General features: G+C 42.8%; 1 protein-coding gene across 2 annotated transcripts in view; it reads left to right on the top strand.

Annotated features, from left to right (window-relative positions):
• The window catches only part of TECRL (trans-2,3-enoyl-CoA reductase like), a 58,430-nt gene that overhangs the window by 11,595 nt on the left and 23,425 nt on the right, over positions 1-23,410 (top strand). Inside the window, exons 2-4 of one of the 2 annotated variants that reach the window (XM_056490656.1) lie at positions 2,674-2,725; positions 20,283-20,327; positions 21,321-21,409. In XM_056490656.1, the coding sequence (XP_056346631.1) occupies positions 2,674-2,725; positions 20,283-20,327; positions 21,321-21,409 (186 nt within the window). Of the gene's footprint in view, positions 1-2,673; positions 2,726-20,282; positions 20,328-21,320; positions 21,425-23,410 lie in introns of both variants that reach the window. The other variant, XM_056490655.1, reaches the window with a different exon arrangement.

Below are 23,410 nucleotides of genomic sequence, written 5' to 3'. Positions count from 1 at the left end.
GAAAGAGCAAAGGTATAAAACTCTCAGAAACCTGTGTGAAAGCAAGTCTCAGGATGGAGAAATGCAAGAATGCTGAAGATGCAAGGACAAGAAACAATAGGGCTGTGAGCTGTGTAGAGACAGGCCTCAGGAAAATATGCTAAGCAAGATAGCAGAAATATGTGAGCTTAATAATGAAGCTTTATCCATTGTTTTAAGCTATTACAAGCGAGCATTGTTCAAAGCAAGAGGTACATGTAAGTATACTAATTGGCTAGAGCAAATGCTTGTCAGTTTTTAATATTATGTTGTTGGTTAGAAAGTTGTTAAAAGACTTTGAAACCAAGAGAACTTTGTCTGCTGCTGTAAGTGGCTGAAGCTGTTTCCATCTCCCTTGCTTGGTAAATGAGGCTGATAACTGTGATGGAATAAAGGCTTTGATACAGCTGCTCCCGCATTCCTGTCCTCTTGTTTGTGTACATAGAATTATGTAAATATAAGATAAGAGAAAAAAATATCCCAGGAACATGCAACAGGTGGTTCCACAGGTAGGCCTAAAACATGAGCTTGGATTAATTTTTTAAATAGCTGAAGTTAGGTGATATGAATCCTGTTGCTGCCATAGCAAGATTTGGAGGGGAGAAAGCCCTGATTGTCTCAGGATAAAAAAAGGAGAGGGATGAAAGATAGAGCTGCTAACAAGGGCTGGACTAGACATCTTGAACAGATTGAGAGCAGCTCTGCCCTGAAGTCAAAACACACTCAGGAGAGCTGGAGATGGAGACCTGGGCTCTGTTTTGAGCAAGCACTGCTCTGTAAGCATGCTAAGCTTTCCAGTTTTTCAGCTCTCCAGAGCATGGGTTGGCCCTAGCTACTCTATCCCAGCACCTGTCACAGTGAGGTGCTGACCTGTAGGGATGCAGGTCCTGCAGCAATGTGGCTTATACTGCATTTAGAAAGCCAGCTCATTCTCCATCAAACTGGAAAAGACCATCCTTCAGCTGGCAATGAGCACCTGCACATCTGCCCTGTGCTGGGACACATGACAGATTTTGGTCTGCAGGCTTGTGTGCTGAATAGGTGTTGCCAGCTAACAGTGCTTGCATCCGTATCTGGTGGATTCTGGGCTCCAGGCCTCACTGCTGTAAGATTACAAAATGTGTGAAAGCAATTTCAGACATTTTTAGAGGTTTCAAGAACATAACCCCCCCAGCTCCAGTATTCAAGTCCACAGAGGCTGCACACGACAAGAAAAATACATGGAAACTATCAGAGATGTGCTACTGGGTGCTGCATGGAATGGCTTAAGTGCCACAAACACAGATAGAATATTTCCTTTCTTTTTTGAATTAAGAAAGATAAAATGGCTTCTTCTATTATTTCCTGTAGCTAGGAAGAGAAGGGTCTCATGGGCAGTGTCTCTTGCCTGGCCTAGCACTGTTCAGCATGGTTTGGGTCAATGTGTGTGTTGGGCACAGGGAAAGGGTAATCCTTGGTTTCAAGGAGCCTGGGCATTGTTTGGGGTAGAATTTGCATTGCTTAGCAGCCACATATGAAACAAGTCAGGGTTTAAGTGGAGTTTCATTTACAGCAATTTCTGTAAATGCCCAGTAAAACCTCCTGTAAATGTAGAAAATAAAGTGTTCTCATCTAAACCCAAGAAAAAAATACAACTTAGAAAAGATCTGTACTTTACTACCTTTTAGCACAGGTGTCATTTTACATCTTTAGATCACTGAAGTCTGTATTGAGCTCTCTGCCTGTTCATATTACTGGAAGCAAGTTGGGCTGCTCATTAGTACTAATAGCACATATATTGTCTATTTGTGTAGGGTGTCAAATTACATAAGAGTAAACTTTTCTTTCTGTACTGATTTGTTGCTTTAGAGTCAGCAATTTTATTTGGTTGCATCAGTATTTCTCCAAACTCAGTCTTTTCAACAAAACAACCTATGTTAAGGTGCTAAATTATCTCTACTAGGAGAATTTCTTATGTTCTTCTCTATTCATTTGCATGGTTATTGTCACAATCCACTAATAAGCAGCTCAGCATGCTACTTTATCAAGAGTCCCATTGCCTTTCCTTGTAAACAAAAGGCAAATCCAAGTCTTTTGCTCTAGTAAATTCTAAATATTTTTCTCAGGTAATTTGTACAAGGTATATCAAGAAATCAATAAACATAATAAAATGGAGCCTAAAAAGCCTCCAGACTACCCTTTAAAAGTGTGACACCTGAATTGCTTCAGAGCACACAGAAGCAAACTCATTTCAGACAGAAAGGACAGAACTTACCACTTTTGCTACTGCCCTCTCCAGAGAGCCCTTTCATGTCCCTAGGATATGGACCTCAGCATGCTCAAACCTCACTTTAAAGCTATACCCTTCAAGTTTTCCCCTAGTTTGATCTAGGGGGTAATTATTGCATCAAGCAGGGCCAGCAGCTTTCCTTCTTGACCCTTGTGATTTTACCCTTCCATCGACCAAGCAGAGGGGTCCAGGTGATGTATGTCAGATTTGGACAATCCTTAACAACATACCGACATGTGAAAACAAATTTGCTGATTTTTTTCATTTTAGCCTGAAGGACTTGCAGACATATTTAAGCATCTCTTCATTAGAGGAGGGGAGAAAGGATCACAAAGTGAAGAAGAAAGAAAAATTTATCTGTATGCATTTTTTTTGTTCTTTTCCAGGTACCTCCAGCATCTACTATTCTTGATGTGAAACACAAATTTCACAAAACATGTAAGTACTATGGTTACCAGGCTGGAGACATGGTTAGAGGCCTTTCACTTAGAGAAATTGTCAAATTTATTTTTCATGAATCTCACACAAAAGCTGAGGCTGGCCTGACAGCTCCAGCACTCAGTAAGAATAGTGTTTGAACTAAGGTTCTCTTGTAGCTGTTGCAGTTGGGAGAGACTGGAAGGAGAGATCTGCATAATTTATCACTGCCAGCACATGAGGGGCAGTAGTTTTTCTCTTGTTTTTCACGTTACATGGTGTCATTTCTTCTCCCAGTGTTATATTGAATAAACTTCAATAACAGTAGACTGCTTCAAGCTGCCATAAACTGACCATGTTGACCAGAAAGCTGCTGTAGTGGGGAGCTTGAGCTCAGAAGGATTAAATAACATCTGGATTTAGGCTGGATATATTGAAGGAATTCTTTTTAAGCACTGGCACAGGCTGCCCAGAGAAGCTCTGGATATCCTGTCCCTGGAAAGGTTCAAGGCCAAGTTGGATGGGGCACTGAGCAACCTGGTCTAGTGGGTGGCATCTAAGACACTGAGCTTTCATTATTTTTACAAAAAAAGGGTGTGTTTAACTAAAGGCTAGAAGCCTTTTACTGAAAAAAAAAAAAAGAGGTTGTCAGCCACTAATATGTTTGAGTTCAGAGCAGGGTAAGTAGAAAAAGCATTATGCTTCTCCCATGTCCTTATATTTTATAAAACACTAAAGCTTAAGGCATCTGTGGTTGCACATGGGTTCAGTTGATGAAGTGAAAGGCTGTTAACCTGACTGCTCTAAAGTTACTTATTTTCCTTCCCTGTAAGGGCTTGTATAATAGAAAATGGCAAAAGTTCAGAAGCCACACTGCTGAATATGAAAAGATGGAGTGCAGAAGTTTTAATATTTCAATAAGGGTATGTCCTCCCATCAGTTTGTCAAATGCAGTGCACTTCTGCCTAGAATCTCTTAAATCAATTGAAACTGGATTTATATTGATACAGTTTAAATCAGCTGGAGAACACTGGCACAGAGGTTTATGCCAATATAACTGTAATGAGGTTTTTAATGGATTTGGGCTAAAATGATGTGAGATTGTGTATAAGCCATTTTAATGGCACCTGGTTTGATATTAAGAGGCATCTTGCTCCTCAAGTACCCCCAGTGATGTAAGTGGAGTTGAGTACAAGGTAAGACAGTAAGCACACAACAAAGCACAGTACACAGCATGAACCAAACCTGCCAGTGTGTTACAGCACATGGAAGGGCTGGCAAGTGCCTTCAATGAGTTTTAAATTCTCATTTTTTACATCAATTCATCCCATTCCCGGGAGTACCCCATATCAGTGTCCTGTGTCCTTTCTTCTCAGTTCAGCTCATTGCTTTGATCTCTCTTTTCCAGTTCAGCCCGGATGTTGTTGTCTCATGAGGTTCCTCCCCTCCTCCTCCTTTCCCAGTTGCAAAGATGAAACCTTCACTTTTTTCTCTTTGTATAGTTAGTGGGATGACAGCTAATAGAATACAGTTCTCCTAGGCAAGGGCTGAGAAGGGGCTGAAGCTGATCTGTGGATGCCTTTGGTTAGCATGCTATTTTGTACTGGCTCATGCATTCATTTCTGTCATTTTGTGTGTACCAGACTCACATGTTCCCCTATAATCTCTCATTAAAACACACTCCTACGCACACCCCCTTACAGTCTCCCTGTCTTCATACATTCTCCTTTGATCACCCATGCAATTAAGCTTTCTCCTCAGCTTGTATCTTGTCAGCCCTTCAGTGAGAGGAACCCCTGTGCAGCAATTTCACATGCATCATCTCTGCCACTGATCAGGTTTTGCTGCCTGATTCAAGAAAGGAGGAAAGAGACTGAATTATGAGTTGCAGCACAGGTTGTTAGTCATTAAAATAAAAAAAATGAGATGCAAGTGGCACGTGCCATCTTACTGATAAGTAATTTCTAAGTTAGTCAAATATTAGTTTGGATATGTGTTTATACAAAAGGCAGAATATGGATTTAGAAGTCCAGGAACAAATACTGAAATACTCCTCAGCCCTCACTTCAGCAAAACTGTCTCCACTGAAACAACCCCAGAAAGGCATAACATTGTTCTTTTTGTGGCATTGAGTTCAGGGGGGCAATCCCAGTTTTGTCACTGGAGATTCAAGGATCTTAGAGGAGAATAACCATTTAAGACAAAGTGCTGTTTTCATGGGAATTCAAGGGCTTTGTCCAGACTGAAGCTGCTTTTAATCATCCCCTGGCTGCTGTAGCCACTGCCCATGGGAGGGACAGGCAGCAGCCACTGGGGTCAGCTCAGAACAGCAGATTCCCTGCTGCAGCCCCCTCCAGCCATCAGCTCTGCAACAGATGTTAGAGCCAGGCTGTCATGCTTAATAGCAAACATCACACCTGCCCACCATGGATCTGTCTAATCCTTTCTAAACCTACTTACAGCTCTGACCTCAGCAAAATCCTCGGGGAAGGAGTTCCACAAAATGAGCGTGTTGTGGACAAATGCCTACACTTCTACAGCTTGGTATTTTCTGCCTGAAATTGAGTGGCAGCTGGGTGTCAGGGTATCACTGGCCATCATGCTGAGTTGTCTGAGGCATGGGCAAAAAAGCCTCAATTAAAATGATGTCGTGCATTGGGAGACTTTACTAGAATTTTCCTCATTCCTTTGGCTGGCTGGCAGAGATGGAACCAAGCCAAAAACTGAGTGTATAAGAAAGAAGTCTCTTGACCCATTTTCTCAGTTGCTTATAATGAGTTAGCTACCTGGCATTTTCTTTATCTATACAGATTATGTTTTCAATGGAGAAAGAAATATCTTGTAGGCTAAACTTCCTGAGCTCTTGTCCTTGGCAATAACTTTTCACCTTTAATTTATTTTTATCTTTGCAAAATGTGTTGGACTGCTGGGGGAGGAAATCTTACAGATAGAAAATGAAAAACTGCAATAATAATGCTAATTCGAATATCACATAACTAAAATAAAATACCTCTAGAACAGGTAATATAGTGGAGTCAGTGATCATTAAATGTTTTCAAGGTTACTGCAGGAAAGTTGCTGAAAAAGCTATTGAAAGAAGAGGAAGAACTGAAAGGAAAGGGGGAAATGTGATCACAGCAGTGCTGTAACAAACAGATAGAGGCAACCTCCTGCTCAAGGGGGACAGCACAATTGCAGCTGCATTTGAAGCCAGAAGAGTGAGCATAGGGAGGCCAGAAATTGTCTTCTAGGCAGAAGGAGCAGGCAGAGAAGGGAGGAAGTATAGTGATGGGTGAAAGGAAAAAGGGAATTCCAAGACATAACTGAAAACATTCTGCTTTGCAGAGGAAATGAAGTGCTTAAGGAATAAGGAACATCTAAGCTAACAGAAGTTATATAGGGCATTTAAAATAAGCAAACAATTAAGACAGGAATTGTCAGTAGATGGCACTCAATAAACAGCATAATTTCTGAACAATATGAAACTTTACAATCCTGCTATACTGTGTTATGACTGCTCCTTACAGGTGTTTCTATAGTGATCCTCGGAGCCATATTCCCTGGAATGCTGGGGAAATGTTTTCTGTTCCTTTTCTCTGGGGAGAGGACAAAGAAAAAAGACACTGCAATTCTTTCTTTGTGGTGGGACCAATCTCTCTTTCAGCCTCCTCCCTACAGCAGGGCAGAGTTAGGAGTCATCTGCCAGGTTTTGCCTCCTGCTCTCATGCTGCATGTGTCCCAGCAGCCACAGGAGAGCCCATCACCCCAAACCTCCTGGCCAGAGCACACCCCATCTGGCAGCCTGCACAAAGGCACACCAGAGACCCTGGGCAGCCCCTCCACCCCACCTTCACCCAGCCTGTCAGACACTCCCCCTGACTTCCAGCTGCTTGAATAACAGGTTTATTGCCTAATGCAAGGAGATGCAGTCTCACAGGGCAAACATAAGAAGTCCCACATCACACAATTCTTTTCCCTGTGCACATCATCCCTCCTTCCCTTTTCAGAATGACCTGTTAGTGCCTTCAGCTCACTTCTGTCCCCAGCTGCCTATCAGTAGTGCTCAGCTCAGGCAGTGCTCAGCAGCTGCAGGGAGAGCAGCATTTTAAAACCAACAGAACCCTGAAGCAGATCTTCAAAACACAGAACAGCAGAAGTCGAGCTGGCAGGGCGAAGAGCAAGGAGGAGAATCTCTCATTGCTTAGAAATCACAAAGCAGGCTTTGTGACCACAGCTGAGAAGGCACAAGAAGTACTAAAATTAATTCTTTAGTCGAGGAAGTCCTCTTTCTTTCCTCCTTTTAAAAAAGGTTGCTTAGGGTTTTCATGCTCTTAATGTGCAACTTTTCTGGTTTTCATGACACCTGAGATCTAGTAGCAGGATTCCAATAGCAAGGGCATCAGGAATAACAGTTTTTTAGCCAGGCTGACACATAAGAGCGGGATGCAGAGCTGTTGCTGGAAAGGATGACTGTACTGCATCACGTAATTCCCTTCTGGAGGCTGGCTGTGATGTTAAACTGCAAGGCTCAGAGAGGTGAGACAGGCTGCTGTGGGGATTAGTCATTAGGAGCAGTACCAGGGAGAGCAGTGACTGCTAAGCCAGTCCTTGCCTACCGGCTCTGTATAATCAGGACTGTCTGATAACACAGTCTTGCTGAGAACCTGCAGTCCCTCTGATTTCTCCACGCTGTCTATTACAGCTGGATTCTCAGGTTGCAGAAAGTTAATGAAATCTGTCAATTTTGATGCCTGGAGAGACTCATGTGCCTGATGAATACATCTGCTGGGGACTCAGAGAAGCTGAATTATGCTATTTATGGCTCAGCAAACTTGACTTCATAGTCTTGGCCTGTCAATCAGCCATGTGCCTCACAAACCAAAGAGACCCAAATAAGTTATATCTAGGGCACAGAGCCTTCCAGGGGGATTTTTCTCCTGTCCTATATTAGGAGATCAGGCTTTGAGAAAGCCAAAATGTTTGAAAGAGGGCAATGATCTGCTCCCACCATGAGTCGCCTTGAGCTGGATGCACTCCCTGGACAGAAAGGCAGCTACAAAGTCTATAGCTTTTATCAGATCTCAAACTCCTTCCTCCCTGATTGTGTCCTAAGTAGTTCACACTAGCCCAGAATCCATATATGAAGGAGTTTTCCAAAGGACAGACAATACCCTGCTGTGCAGGCGTCTGATTGCAGAGCTCAGAGGTGCAGTATTACATCCCCAGTATGGATTCTTGGAGCACATTGGGTTGGCAGTCACATCCAGCTATTGTTTTCCATAAATTCTCCCCTCTCTGCATTCATAACAACTCAATTGGAAATCACACAACGAAGGCAAATCGCTGGGGATGGGCAGTTATTGCAAATGGGCACTAAGAAGTACGGTGATTTCATCAGTGTAAATTGCTCATTCATCTGTGCTGACTTTGTAAATGGAAATTACTAGATTAGGAAGAAACATGGTATTTATTCCATCCTGTATTTATAATTTATTTTTCTTTTGTCTTAGTCACACAGCAGAGATCAATAGGACACTAGTTCCTGATGAATTTCAGTATCCCTCAAATGAAGCAATTCTAAGATCTTTTTACTTCTCTATGCCTGTCAGTACAACCCTGTTTATTAGAAAATCCTTGAATTTCTTGTTACTGCCACAGTGAGGCTTGTATCTTCTGAAATTCTTTACTTTTTCCTTCCCAGCTCTGAGCACAAAGTCAGCAACAGCTCCTACCACAAAACTCAAACCAGTTGCTACCCTCTTCCTTCCCAGCTCACAGCCAGAGATCTCATCCATGAGTAAACTGCTTCCTGCCTATGCAGCACATGCCTGTCAAAACAGGCACCCAAATTATTGCCTCAGTATGGTGCTTTAGCCACAAAACCAGCCTGTCCAGTAGCTAATTTCTATCCTGTGCAGGGAGAAGCATCAGGAGGATGACCTCCTCTCAGCTTATTTGTGACATATCTGTGCAAATCTCTCTATACAAAATACAGGAGTCTGTCTGCTGGTGCAGATTTGTGTGACCTGATTTATGGCTTGACTGTCAAAATAATTGAAGCCCTCCTGTGAAAGCTGGCAATTTTTTTCACTCCTCTGTAACAGCCAGTCAGGAAATGAGAATGGCATCATTGACCTAACACTTAAAAGAAAGGAGAAGCCAAACTGAGTTAACCTCATGATTTTAATCTTCATAGTGAATGAAGATTTACCTTGTACTCAGGCACCCCACACCCCACACCCCATTCTGTTCTGGAATTACAGAAAAAGATGATTCTGGCCATGGTCCAAAAGGGACAGACAATGAGTGGAGTCCATCATATACGTTCACCAGAAGGTTCTGTGCACTTCACAGACACTATTGAGCATCCTGAGCTGTGGTCATAAGCCTCCTATTAAAGCCTGACTCATGCCTCTTGACACTGCTAAGGCCCAGATTTTGCATTTGGACCTTAGCTGGGGTGCTGAGATAACAACAGTGAGAGTGAGCACCAGACCAGGCATCTGCAGTTCATTTCTCTGCTGAGCACTCATCTCATTGTAAATTGTGGAGAAAGAGACACTAAAGCAGTCTGAAAAGCATCTGATCAGGTATCCATGATGTTTTGCTTTCTGAAATACATACACAGTGGGTTGCAAAAATATTTTATTATTAAATTAGGAAACGATGGTGGAGGTTTGGCTCACCAAGCTGATTTAGAAGTGGGGCATAGAGAATTTTAAACAAGACTTTCAGAGAGAAATGTTTAAAGCATTCTGGTCTTCAAAAGATAATCATAAAAGGCAGAAGGCCCCCTGGGACTTTTTGAAGTCTCCTGATTAACACTGAAATAAATGTGATGTTTAAGACTTGGGTCTTTAAGACTTGACCAATGGGAGTCGTGCTATTGACAGGGGTTGGTCGTGTGCTAGACACTTTCTCCTTTTTGAGCTTCATTTTCTCATCTATAAAATAAGAAAAATTAACCTGCCTTTCATCCACCTTGGTGTCTTTTGTCTCTTTTGGCTGTGATCCTGTAAGAAACATTTGGGACAAAGAATGACTGAAATATATGTTTAATGACCTATCGAACCAGAGGGAGTAAGGTGTCTAAAACACAAAAGCCAGACTATCCATTAAATCCTTACAGAAATAAGATGACCTTCAAAAAACCAGCAATATTTAAATCAGCAATGGAAAAAGTGAGGACCAACTAAAAAAGTTTAATGAAAATTCACATTATTTCTCTTTTTTTGACAGCTGCTGCATCTGATGTTATTGCATTTCATTAGCAGGATTACAGATGAGTAACATAATAAAAGAAAAGGCAGCAAATCTATTGAGATATAGCTTGAAGCAGAACTGTCCCCCTCTGCTCTCTGGGATATTGTTCCCAGCTGAGATTTACAGGGCTCCAACAATGCATCACAAATGACATCCTATGTAAACAATTGGAGAACAAATGTGAGATGCTATTTAAATGCCTCATTAAGAAAAGGAAATTTCATAGCTAGATTCTTTGCTTTTCTTGACTTTGCAGTAGATTTAATTGACAGATCTAGATGAAAAACATTGAAATTTGTTTACCAGAATTGCCTGTTATTATTTACAATGTGTCTTATATTAGTGCCTATGGTGCAACTGAGAAAATTACAGTAGGAGGCCCCATAGAAGTAATCCAGGCCCTAGGAATATCAAGTCTTGAGGAATTAAAGCCTACTCAACTGTTAACAGAAGATGTCAAAGTACTTTTGGGTTTAAAACTGCTCCTACATCAATTTAAACTCAGATATTAATGTTTTTTGTTTGAATAACAGACTCATTTCCAGTGTTCACCAGCAGACTGGTGGGCATTCAAGGAACTCAGGATGCTAAATCCCCAGTGGGTCTTCATTAAGGTGAAAAGAATCTCATTAATAAGACAGGTGTCTGTTGATTAAGGCAGGGTTAAGGTCACCTGAGGCTGTAAATGTGCTCTGCATCTACATCAGGAGTCCTTGCACTTCTGAACACCTAGGATGGCATGTGGCTTTACTGAAAGACCCAATAGCTCCTCTTATAAAGGGCTGAAATATGAAATGTCCCAGGAATTGTCGTGAGAGACAGCCAACAGGCACTGGATAACAGGAGAGGAAGTGAATCTCCCTTGCCAGAGTGAGCTACCTCCCTGAAAAACCTGTGAGAAAAGAGAAACAAATGACAAGTCCTATGGTGTCATCTCTGCTAGGCAGGCTAGAGAAGAGGCAGCAGCTTTGGTTCCTAAGTTCAGACTTTCCCCCAGGTCTTCTCTTCCTCATGGATTCCCTGGATGTGCTTTTGCAGCCCCTCCCTTCCGTGGGGTCAAGAGCTGTCATGTAACAAATAGTGCAATTCCAGGGGTATGGTCAGGTGAGCACAAGAGCAAGGGGGGCTGTTCAGAACTTCATGTGAAAGATCTCACCCTGTCACAGTGGTTTGTTTTGCATTTGTTTAGATGCAAGCCCCCTCTCATATTTGTAGCCTGTTTCTGTCTTTTTTTTCTTACTTGTGCATGGTAGGAAAGAAACTCTAAGAACAACCCAAATAAGAAAGCTTTCAAACAAAATTTGGTATTTGCAAGTCTTTCGAGTTAATGAAAGCAATGCATCAAAGACAAGAAAGTGAACAAATGATTCACAGTAAAAGTAATGTAGCAGAGTTTTGCCTCTTTCTAAATTATCCCCAAGCTGCAATGGTATTGAATATATTTGCTGTTAAAAATTACTCACCACTGAAACAAATGATGTGTGAGTTATACTGGAACAACGTACCTTGCTCTGGTTTAAACACATACTAGTGGAGGGCAATATTTTTTATGTTCTGCCATTAGACTGCAAGTTCAGGGTGCACAAACAGTCTGGATGAGCTGTGTCTATCACATTTACAGAGGGGAAGCAGTAGAGGTGTTCAAAGGTCATGCCATATAGATTGGGATGAAACATCATCCCTCTGGTACAAGAATGAAAACTCACCAAGAAGTATCACCACAGTCAAGTCCCTTATGGGCTGTGTCTGTAAAGCTGTGATCAGCACTTTGCTGAACAACTTTTAGGCTGGAAAAGGCCTCTGAGTTCGTTGTATCCATCCTTTGACTGATCACCACCTCGTCAACCAGATCACCAGTGCCATGTTCTGCTGTTTCTTGGACACCTCCAGGGATGGTGACTCCACCACCTCCCTGGGAAGTCCATTCCAATGTTTAAAGCACTTTCCATGAAGAAATTCCTCCTAATGTCTCAACTTGAGCACATGTCCTTTTATTCTGTTTCTGTGAGAAGAGCCTGACCCCACCTTCCTCCAACTCTTTCAGGGAGCTCTAGAGAGTGATAAGGTCGCCTCAAGCCTCACAGCAGTGCTTCTGAAGCACAAAAGCCTTTCCACAACCTGAGTGAAGTGATGGGATGGGGGAATTAAACCAGTCCTAATAAACTTCTCCCAGGAAGGACATGGGAACATGACAGCCTCTGGCTCTCATGCTAATGTCTGATCTGCTGCCAGAGCAGGGCAGATCTCTGCTGCCTATTTCTCACTGCTCCTGGAGAAATTACAGTTTAGCCCTGTTCTTAGTGGGGATTAATTTTCAGTGTGGTGAATTTACCAATGAATTTATGAGAAGTTAATTTGTTCTGAGGACAAAACTGTGTCAATTCAAATGTGCTCAGTTAATTGTTGATGGCATTGGTGTGGCCATTAGATACAAAACCTACATTGCTTTGGGGGTCAGCAAGGGAAAGCACCCTGATTAGCTCAGTGACTGGAGAGAGCAACATCCCCTGGATAGTCAATATTGAAAGAAAATTATACTTAATTAGCATACTTTATTAGCTAATTGGCTGTAGAATGCTTTTAAAGAAACAGCTAGAGCCTGGGGTAGGATTCTGCCATCAGCAGGGAAGGCAAAATGAGCTTTTGAGCCATCTTTCCTGTATCAGCTGTGATTGCTGGGCCACTGGGTACTTTCTGATGCTGGACTATAAAGGCAGCAGGGCCCCAATCCTGCTGTAACGTTTGTTGGCACTGGAGTGCATTCAGGCAGGGTGCAAACAGCACTGGGTTGAAACACTGACCTCTCCAGTGCTCTGCTCTCTGTCCCTCTTGCAGCTCTGTGGAGAGCTGCTACCTAAAGGGACTCAGCAGCTGTGCTGATTGTGGCAGTACCAATCCAGAGCTTTCTGAAGTGAGGGGCAGTGACCTGTGCTATCAGTGTCCTGAAGCACAGCATATCTGTGATACTGCCAGGCACAGCGCTGTTCCCTCAGAGCCTGGCATGGGATGAGCATGAACAAAGGTTTTAAAAGGAACAACATTCTAAGAGAGGTCTCAGTACCTTACTGTCTGTGTTTCCTGAGACCACGAGGGTGAACAAATACCTGAGTTTAAATGCTCTGCTTTGTTACCACTGAAAACCTTGTCTGGGCTGGCAACTCCACACCAGCAGAGATAGTTGAGCATTTATGAATTGAGATAGAAAACAAAAACTACCATAAACTACCAAATATTAAGCTGCTTTTTAAGAAATCCCATGCCAAATTATGGACAAGAAGATAGAGAAGGGAAGATATTTTTCACCCCTGAAACACACATTTAATTTGGCACTGCCCCAGGGGGTCACACTGCTGTTCTAGCCAGCACCATGTGCTCAGCACCTCCTCACCTCCCTGCACTGATCAAGGGCAGTCCCCATGGGAAAGTTCCTTCCAGCTAGCCTTGTACCTATTTTCTTGTTTCTCTGTATTCTGGTCTGTGGCTGTTATTAATGAAATAAAAGGTGAGCCTCATTCGCTTTCCCTTCCTTTGCCCACGCACATTAATTTAAATGCAAATTCACTCCGAAAGATCAAAATTAATTATGCTTTCTGCAGCAGGCTACATGGAAAATGGAAATGCACAGGGCTGGCTTTTTCCTTTTCTACTTAATTTTTTGGAAGTGCAAAGGAAAAACAATGTAGAAAAATATTAACATACGTGTCTAAATGTTGTGTTCTTGGTTATTTTTTTTTTCTGATGCTTTTTTCTTGTCTGAAATTCTGTTGCTTTCAGTTGCAGACTGTTTCAGAAGGAATATTGAAAGGTTAATCTATTAGTGATATAAATTGACATCCAGATGACTAATAATATTCTGTTTACCACTAATAAGAATCAATCTCCATTTAGAAAAGCTATGCTGACTCTTAAGAAATTTGTCCATTGTTGCCTGATCAGAATATAGCTGAAGTATGAGACTCAATTTGTTTTTTTTTCCAGTGAAGGAAAAATAAAAGTGTGGGGTGTGTGTTCTGCTCCTCAACAAGTTCAGGCATTTATATAACCATTTTTAGTGAAAATGCAGTCAAGTAAATTTGTGACTCAAGATGCACTGCAGAGTCCCACAGGCTGGAGCTTCACATCTGGGCACAGTCACAGCAGCTGAACTGCTCCCAGAAACCAACATATGGGCAGGGCTATCCTTTTTTGACAGATCCTGGGCAAAAAAGGCAAAATTCTAAGAGTTTTTTAAAGGAGAATGGGTGCAGGAATTATGTGCATTGTGCTATATAGACATTAGGTATGCTCTGAGAAACCTTCTGGACCAGTCTCTGTGAGGTTTCAGTGGAGCTGCCAGGGTGACTGACACATGACTTTATGTAGGAAAAATGGGTGGTCACAGATTTTAAACACTTAAGGCCAGTGGGAATAATCAAATGAACAGGCAAACCAGAAACATTTAGGCAGATATTCAGTCAGGCTGGGGTTTGCTTGCTCTGTAGTCTGTGGGAAGTGCATGCTGTCCAGAGCCTGTCCTTAGCACTGCTGGTCTTAGCTGGTGTGTCTGGGGCCATCAGCTCAGCCAGCTCACTGCCTGCTCTCCCTCGGCCAGCAGTGTGGCTGTAGCTTGGTGAATTCACCTATTGCAAAAACCAGATGAAAGAAATGGATGCTTATGATCAAATAGCTAATTTTTCAAATTCCACATGCCATTAAGAAAGTGCTTTTTTGTGTCCCTATAGCAACTGGAGTTCAAGGTGCCTTTGTAAAACATGTGGTCAAAGATCTTCCCTGGAAAGCTTAAAAATGAAACCAATCAGAGAAGAAAGCTGACAAAGAAAAGGGATATATACCCAGCTATGGAGCCATTAAAAACAACATCCATTTCAGTACTCTGCTGAGATCTTACTGAACAGGGCACACTGGATCTGCTCTTTCCACTAACTTCTCATAAAAGCATGGATCTAGCTCAAGATCTGCTCCCACTCTTGAAATATTGTGATACACCCTCTCAAAGGTCCTTCTGCCAGGAAAACACAGCTTAGCTGAATGATCCTGGACCCTCCCAAAGTCATCCCTAAAGGCTTAGCAAGGGGTGGAAGCAGCACTCAGTTGGTAGCCTGACCCTTGTGAGCCCTGCTGGGCTCAGGAGCTCAGCCTGGTGGCACCTGGAGGGGCCTGGCCAGAGCTGGTCCCTGCACTAGCCCTGGAAAATAGACCCAGGTGACTGTGCTGGCACTCAGTGGGTCAGAGCAGCAAAGCATCTCTTGGCCTGCAGCCAAAGAGGGCCTCTGGAGAGGGGCCATGGGAAGAGATGCTGTGGCCCTGCTTGCCCCAGGCTTGCTGCTGAGAGCTGCAATTCTTCAAGTGGGGCAGCTGTTCAGATTGCAGCTCTCAGCAGCTGCCATTTGTTACAGTGGAGGCAAGCACAGTAAGTAATCACTTCAGATCCTTCCTCTTTTGATCTTGTGGCCAAGATTACTTTTACTGGGGTTTCTGTGGGTGCTTAGCTTTTTGCCATCGTGCTCAGGAATCACTCGAGTGCAATGTTAGCACAATAAATCACACAGCCTTTTTTTTCCCAAATAAAAGCAGAAAGCAATAGCTTCCAGTCACTTCAGCATCCTGCTTTTCCTGCTGTCAGCTCAGTGAAGCAAGAGTATGCAAACTTCAGCCCTGCACAGGCTGTGGTTGCTAGCATGGTGATGTCTCTATCCTTGTTTTCTCAGAACACTGCTGCAACCAAGGAAAACAACACCATGCCCACTGTCTAAGGTCACAAACAAGGGACAACTATATTTGTTCAGTGTTTACTTGTCAAGGAAAGACCTCAGCAAGTTTCAAGATAATCTGCCTGTCTCTATATATTATGCACAAACCCAGCATACCCACACATACTGAAATGTGAAACTTTCCCAGCAAACTCTTCTTATTGCTACATGGGTATCAAAACTGCCATCAGGTTATGGTCATGGAATGCATTTCAGCCATGCTCAGTTCACATGGGCAAGTGCTGTTCCTCTTCTCAGCTCACGTGCAAAGTTTTTGTGATCAGATAAGAGAGGCTGGTGCCACAGCAGCTCCTTGGAAATTCTGCTATTTCTGCAAATTTAAACAGCATGATGCTGATGATTGATTATAGTAATTTTGTTGTTCATATCACCCTATTCATATCACAGCAGGTATTGCTTGTAATTATTAAGGCTATTTGTTATTAGAGATGCATGAGTGGTGAAATACAATGAGAAGCAAACAATTTAACTGGTAATAAAATTAGCTGATGATGGAAAGTCAATCTGCTAATTATCTCCAAATTGTGTCTGTCAGTTGTGTTTTGCATTTCTTAGACTCCTCTCTCCCCAGTAGAATAGTTTTTGCAGGTCTGCATTCTAAGGAACTGAATTCCTCAGCAAGGGAGGTCTACATCTTGTTGCACCTTTGTTCTCATATAGGCTCACATAACTCCATAAATACTGTGTGACAAATGGGCATTTCATTGTGCAATTTACTGCAGAGCAGACAGTCCAATTTTATTGTAGAAGATTCTTTATGAAACTTTATAAAAATCAGGTTGATTCCTTAAATTTCATAACTATTGAAAAGTACCAAGTACTTAGATTTCTTAGCTGTTAAATTTTCAAAACACCTTGTGATATTTAAGTGGTGGAGCACACATTAAGGTCAGTTTGAGTCCTGTGGATAGAGTACCTCTGGACATTGTTACATCTGCATAGAGGCTTTTCTCACTGTCCTTGCTTCCTAGGATTGTCTGATTAGCTGATTCATTTACTGGGACTCTAGTATACAAGCAGTGAAAAAAAACAAACTATGTGGGCAGCTGGACCAGTGGAACTTGGTTTTCTGTGCATTTTTGTGCAGTGGTATTGGCAGCTGGGCATGGCACTAAGGCTGTCATTTTAGCTGGTATTTGTATGGTTATTTGACAGCACTACATCTCCTTTTTATAGCCAGTATTAATAGGTAATTCCATAGCTGGCTATGGGAAAATTAAAGGTGGCCATCAGTTTGTATGTGTCCTGGCAGTTTGCTTGTTTTTTAATTTCTCTTTTAAATACGGACAGGTACAACAAATAACCCACTCAAGATTAAATATTTTCCCTCATATCCATTTTAAAAAAGAGGTTATTAAAAGTAAACATCAAGTTGCCTTCCATGCAAATACCATCCTGTTTGGAAAAATTATGATGCCTTAAACATAATGGAATTAAAATATTTTAAGTGTTTGTTTTTTTTTTTTTTTTTAAATATATGGATTTTTTAAAGACAAAGTTGGAAGAAATTCCTGACAAAGATGGAATATGGTCTAAAACTTAACACCTGTTTTAATTGCTTACACTTCCAGACTAATGGAAGCCTGTACACGTAGACATAACTTTGCCTGAGTCATAACAGAATAACTCACAGAGCTGTAGAACAGTTTGGGTTGAAATGGATAATCAGAGATCATCTAGTCCAGCCCCTCTGGCATGGTCAGGGACATCCTCAGCTAAATCAGGTTGCTCAGTGAAGAAGAATTAAGTTGATGCCACTCAAGTTCAAGGAGTTTGTGAATGACTTTTCAGCAGAGGAAAGGGCAAAGCTTTCAGGTGCCCACCTGCCTGCAGTTGGGGGGTGACCATACTGGGGTCTGAGGCAAACAGCTTTCCAGAGAAGGATAAACCAGCAGAGAAGAAGTAACCAAGTAGAGATGGAAAACTAGGAAGACATTTCAACAGCTGTCCAATGATGCTGCAAAGAGAGGAACCAAAGCTGTTTTACACAAATGCTAGAAATGTAACAGATGTGGAGGAACCACTATATTGACTAAACTTTAGAGGATGTAATCTTGGCTAAATAGACCTGTGGTTTGAACCGTCATGGCCACTCTTATTTTCTGGATAGTCTATAGCTGCTTTCCCAAGTCAAAGCCAGTCTGGGGTATAAGTGAGCTGAAATGTTGTTTTTACAGCTTTGTTCCAAGTGTGAAATACATATCCAAACCCATAAACCCTGCTTAAGGGAGCTGCACAGCTCTGCTGACCACAAGGATTATACAGAGACTGTGACCTGCTGAGTTCTGATGCACTATCACAATGTCAGAAAGTAAATATTAACACATGCCTGATCTTAGATGCAACAGGAGTTGCAAGATAAACTTCCATCACCTATGGTCTTGGATTGCCATGAATCTCTGCAGGAGGCAGCAATGGAAAAACTTTAATAAGAAAAACCTGGGAATTAAACACCGCTAAATCCACAATCCTGCAAAAGAGAAACCCTTCAGCTTTATTGGGAGCAAGGGGAGCTCTGCCAGGTGTGGGAGTGCAGAGAGTCCTTCAAGTGCTGCCCACAGCTGCAGCTGTGCCTCTGCCTTTAGTGAGTGAGTGTGCTTACCCTGTGTGGGACTCTCCACATCACTCCTGAACTCCTGCTGATGCCAGATGAAGCTACCCTATCAGACAGCCCTGGCTCTGGATATCCAAGAGGGCTATCAGCCCCTCATTCTGGCAGGCAAGTGATAATTAGTCCCTCGGTTTGGCTTCTTTTCACTATTTAAAGAAAAGAGAGCTTTCCTGCTATAGGAATGAGAGGAATGTGTGTCTGCTACAGGCAGGCTGGATTGGAATAGCTTCCCACACTGCCAAACAGAAATCCAGAGCTGTTCTAGTGAGATTTTTGGAGGATCCCTGTGACAAATAGTCTTAGGATGACGGCAAATAAGTGGTGACAGGTGTGGCCAGGGTCCCTTTGTGTGGCTGTTACCAAGGGGTGAGCAGAAGCCTAGGAATGTGTGAGATTTCCTGCCTGGAATGAGCCTCATCAAGCTGGGAGAGCAGACTCTTTGTGGGGTCCCAGAAAGCAACGCTGGTTTCTGCAGGACCCTGGACAGCTGACACTTGGGAACAGCCTTGCTAAAATCTGCCGACAGTTAAGGCTGAAAGCCTTGGTGATCTCACTCAAACCAACATAGAAATGTGTTTGGACTTTGTCCCCCACTCCATTTAGCATTTCCACTTGACATTAGCTAGTGGCCCCCCACCAACAGTAAGGGCAGGGAAGGAAAAGATAATTCCAGATCCTTCCAGAGGAATACACACAGCTTTCCAAGCATGGCCTGGAAACCAGAGACACACTGATGTAATAACAAGGTCACTGCAGATGAGCAGCAGCAAAGGCACACTTCCATCTGTCTAAATCTTTGAGCATGTTTGAACATAATGGTGTACCGAGGCTAAAGGACTGGAAATGTGGGATGACGTGCTTTAATGCACAACCTCTGTTTGCCCTTGTGAAGATTATGAGCCATACCTAAAAGAGCATTGCCACAGGATCGGGTAAATTGACTTTTATTGAAACATACTGTAATATGAAGGGGGGAGCTGGGGGGAAGATTCCAATTTAACACAAATACATTGCATTTCAGGCTCCCAAATAACTATTGATATCTGCTGTCCTGGAGCAAATCATATCTTGCCTGACAAGTCAGACAGCTGCTCCTTCTCTATCTTCCCTTTGTTATCTTTAATAGCCATGGATTGTTGTGGTACCTTGAAAAAAATGTTTGCAACTTACTTGATGGATGTCTCACCTCCTGCTATTAGCCCTGGTTCATGGGTTCATCTAATGTCTGTTCTTGCCTACAAAAGGCAGACCAAGTGCTTTTGAAATGAGAGTGTGCTGAGTGTCACTGCACAGTGCATGCTGTGTACAGCTCCCTTCCATTCCAGCTGGCAGCTGCTGGGGTGAACAAGCTGTCCTCATCATCCTGAAATAAGTTAGGCAGAAACAATTTCCAGCACTCATCTCCAGATCCAGGTCCCTGCTCAGCACAGGGCCAACATTAAAGTCCTATAAGAGTGTTCAAGGTCATCCCCAGACGAGACCTGACTATCTCCAGGGAAGGAGATCCCACAGGTTCTTGGGGCAAATGTTTCCACATTTGATCACAATCACTGTGAACAACTTTCAACTTTTTCCAATCAGAGGTATGGGAGTATTTGTACCTTAAGCATGACATCACTAAGAGTTGTAAGATACATCTAAAAAAAAAAAAATCTAACCAGTTTCACATAAGCTTTGAATTGAAAAGAAAGTAAATCTCCTTCAGGCTATCAACTGTCCTCAGGTGTACCAAAGGAAATAAAGACAAATGTGGTAGAAATGGCTGGGGGTGGTGATACTGCAGCAGGTTCCTCACTTTTCTCTGACAATCTGTGCTTCCCCCTAATGTCAGTCAACACCACTGGTAATCAGCTGAAAAAAACACCAAGCCAAACCTAATAGAAACTGAGCTTTTCTATCATGAAATTAAAGCCATGCTTTGTGATTGGAACAGGTCCCCAGTGGTACCCATCCCGTGTTGGGCTGCAGCTGGAACGCAGTGAGTATTCATAAGGCTGAGTACAGCCACCTAATGCATCACTAATCCTCTGGCAGATTCTCCTCCTCACACTATTGCAGCCTCTGGTCAGTCCACAAGTTCCTGGTGGATGTGGCAGTGGAAGATCAAGCTGCCAGAGGCTGTTTGGTGTTTGGTCTGTGGATGTGTAGAATTGCAAAGCCATAGAAAATGAGGGCTCAGCACCTGATGGAATTTAGCACCCTCACTGATGTAAACAGTCAACAGATGTATATGGAAAGGGAGATCATACATAAAGAGGAGAGTGAAGAGGTGTTGCAGCCATGGCAACATCCTGTACTAGTGCCTCTTGGATTTTTCCAATATCCAGCTCAGTGCCTACATAAGAAAAAGCAAAAACCAGAAAACCAAATATTTTTTTTTCCATGTGTCTGCCTGTACACTCTAGATCCATCAATATTGGAAGCAGATGCCTCAGAATGCTACAAACAGTAATGCAATGCTCAGATACACCTGGTCTGCCTAGGTCAGACAGCTAGCAGAGAAATCTTGGATTGTGAGCCTTTGCCCAAGAAGTTGCATTCATCATCAGGTGCTGCCTGTTGTAAAACAGCCTGAGAATGCAAATGCTTCAGCAAAATATGCCAGTGAGAGAGAGGCTGTGTAACACAGACTTTGCCATTAGTCTTGCAAGACAGAACAAGAAGTGCTCTGTGGAGCTGTCTGTGTGATTGCCTGGCCTGTCTCTAATGGGCCAGATTAACAGAGACAGCAGAGTACAACCACCACACATTGCTGCCTTGTGCTGTGGCAGCCTCATGCTTTTGCTAAAACAGGAAGGGAATAACTCTCATGGAAGAGCTCTAAATTGCTAACCCAGAGAATAAGTACCAAGCCACCAAAATTAATCAGAACCAAGCTGGACCACTAGCAGGGCAGTCTCAGCATTATGCTGAGCCCCCAAGAGGGTACCTGCTGTTCACACCATCTCCTCTTCCATCTCTGTCACTGCAGATGGGCCCTTTTTGAAGGATTCCATCAGCATCCAAAGCCTTGCTGTCTCCTCCATCGTTACACTCTATTTTACAGACCTGGGTCAGCAGGTTGGTTGGACCACAGTAAGTATGTCCTTGTAACAGTCAGCATGATACATCTTAATGGTCAATGTGTTTTGGCATCAAACTGCTTCAGCTTCCTCAGCCTGTGCTTCCTTATGCAAAATGGTGTAATTAGTTTATCAGCACTCAAAACAGAATTAAATGGAGAGCGAGCCAAGTTATCAATATGCTAACTCTGACTTCCAATTAAAGATTAGAAGGAACATAAAAATATTGCCTGAGGGAAAAAAATCAATTTTAAAAAACAGTTTTAGCTTATCTTGGGCTCATATGCCTGTGCAGAACTGTAGCCAAATACATTAATTTGCTGAAAGACTCCTCAGCTTTGAAAATGGAAGGATATTATGAAGAAAAAATGGATTTCTAGTAATCCTGTTACTAATGCAGGAAAATAATTGGATGGAAATACCTTACTCTTTGTTCAAGCAAAGAACAGTTCTGAGAGAGGCCAAGGATTCCAGGCAGAAGATGTCCAGCCAGGCTCAAGAGTGAAAACTTTTGAATCTCCTTGTAAAACAAAAGCATTTGCCATGACAACAATACCTGTCTTTTGCTGTAGGTGGACCTGGTTTGACTTTAGTTATTTTCCTATAGGCAGCTGTTGGAAGGTCAGGGTGCTGAGAGCAGCACATTCCACTCAAATGGAGTGTAGAGAAACCTAACCTTACAGGCTCCTTTGGGAAAGTGAGAAGTGAAAGATTAACTTCTTTCACAGCCCAAAGACAGAAGACAGTAGAAGGGTTTGAAAAGACAGTGTAGGAATGGGAGAAGAAGAGATCTTTCCAATATCCTGCAGCAGGCACATGTGGAGGAGCTGAGAGTAGTCTCACAACCACTCTGACCAGTTTGCTGCAGTTTGCATGAAGAGTATTAGCTGAAGTAACCCACAGCCCACATCTGTGCTTTGGGTAGTGAGATCCCCAATTTCTGCTGTGAGAAACATGGCTAAGACAGAACACAGTTTCTGAAAGCCATAAAAGCCATGATAAGACTACTCATGGCAATGGAGAGCAAACCACTGATTGCTTGCAATTCCTTTAATGAAGCAAGTGAGTTTTTGCTAGCTGGCATCATGCCTGCTGGCCAGATTATCAGGTTCTTACCTCAGGAAGCCCACAGATCCCACCCTGCTCTCATGGAGGGACTACAAGCCACTGTCCTTTCTTGGCTGTGCCTACAAGGATGGAGCTTTGAGTGTCAGGTGTTTGAGCAGCTTGCAGGTGATAGCCCCAGTTCCTCTCTCCAGTAGGTCACTACAGGCTAGGAAGCATTCCTAGGAGACACTTGGAATGGACATGCTACTTTACAATTCCTTATCAGTTGAAACATACACTCAAGGTGGAGGCTACTGCCACAACAGTAACCCTTGACCTGGGAAAAGTCAGCCTCTGGATCAGCTCTATCAGGTCTCATATCCACCCCAGCTGGTCGAGGTCATGTGCCCTGAGCAGAACAAATCCTGACAGCTTTTAGTCCTTGAGAAGAACAGGACCTGTGACCATTCCTCTCAGTTCTGAAAGGATCCAAATCCTCAGGGGGTGACCAGCAGTTTGCTCAGTGGAGCTAGAGCATCTCCCAGTGTGTGACCTACCTGCTTGAGTAGAGGTCTGTGAGTTTGCTGAGGCTTTACCCATCCTGATTAATGGCCTGCTGGGGCCAGACTAATTAATGCTAGTCCCGTTTCCTTCACGAATCCATCCCACCACCTCTCAACCATGGAATTTCCTTGCAAAGCAAAATTGTGATTACTGCAGCTTCCTGTTTGCTACAATTAAGTAATCTGCAAGAACCTTATTTATACTCTCTTTTCCTGGTGGTTTATGTAGCCTGAGACAGTAACATAACTAAAGCTTAATATCCCATTATAAATACTGCAGTTATGACCAGGAGTAGGTACTGCAGGCACTGGCATTTTTTTTATGATTTAATCTGCATGCAAAAAGTTAACTCCATGAGTTTCTGAATATTCATCTTATCCCATTCTGC

The sequence above is a fragment of the Oenanthe melanoleuca genome, chromosome 4 (genome assembly GCF_029582105.1).
Source record: "Oenanthe melanoleuca isolate GR-GAL-2019-014 chromosome 4, OMel1.0, whole genome shotgun sequence".
NCBI lineage: Eukaryota > Metazoa > Chordata > Aves > Passeriformes > Muscicapidae > Oenanthe > Oenanthe melanoleuca.
Note: the sequence above shows the minus strand (reverse complement) of the source record. Positions and strands in the feature narration are given on the sequence as shown.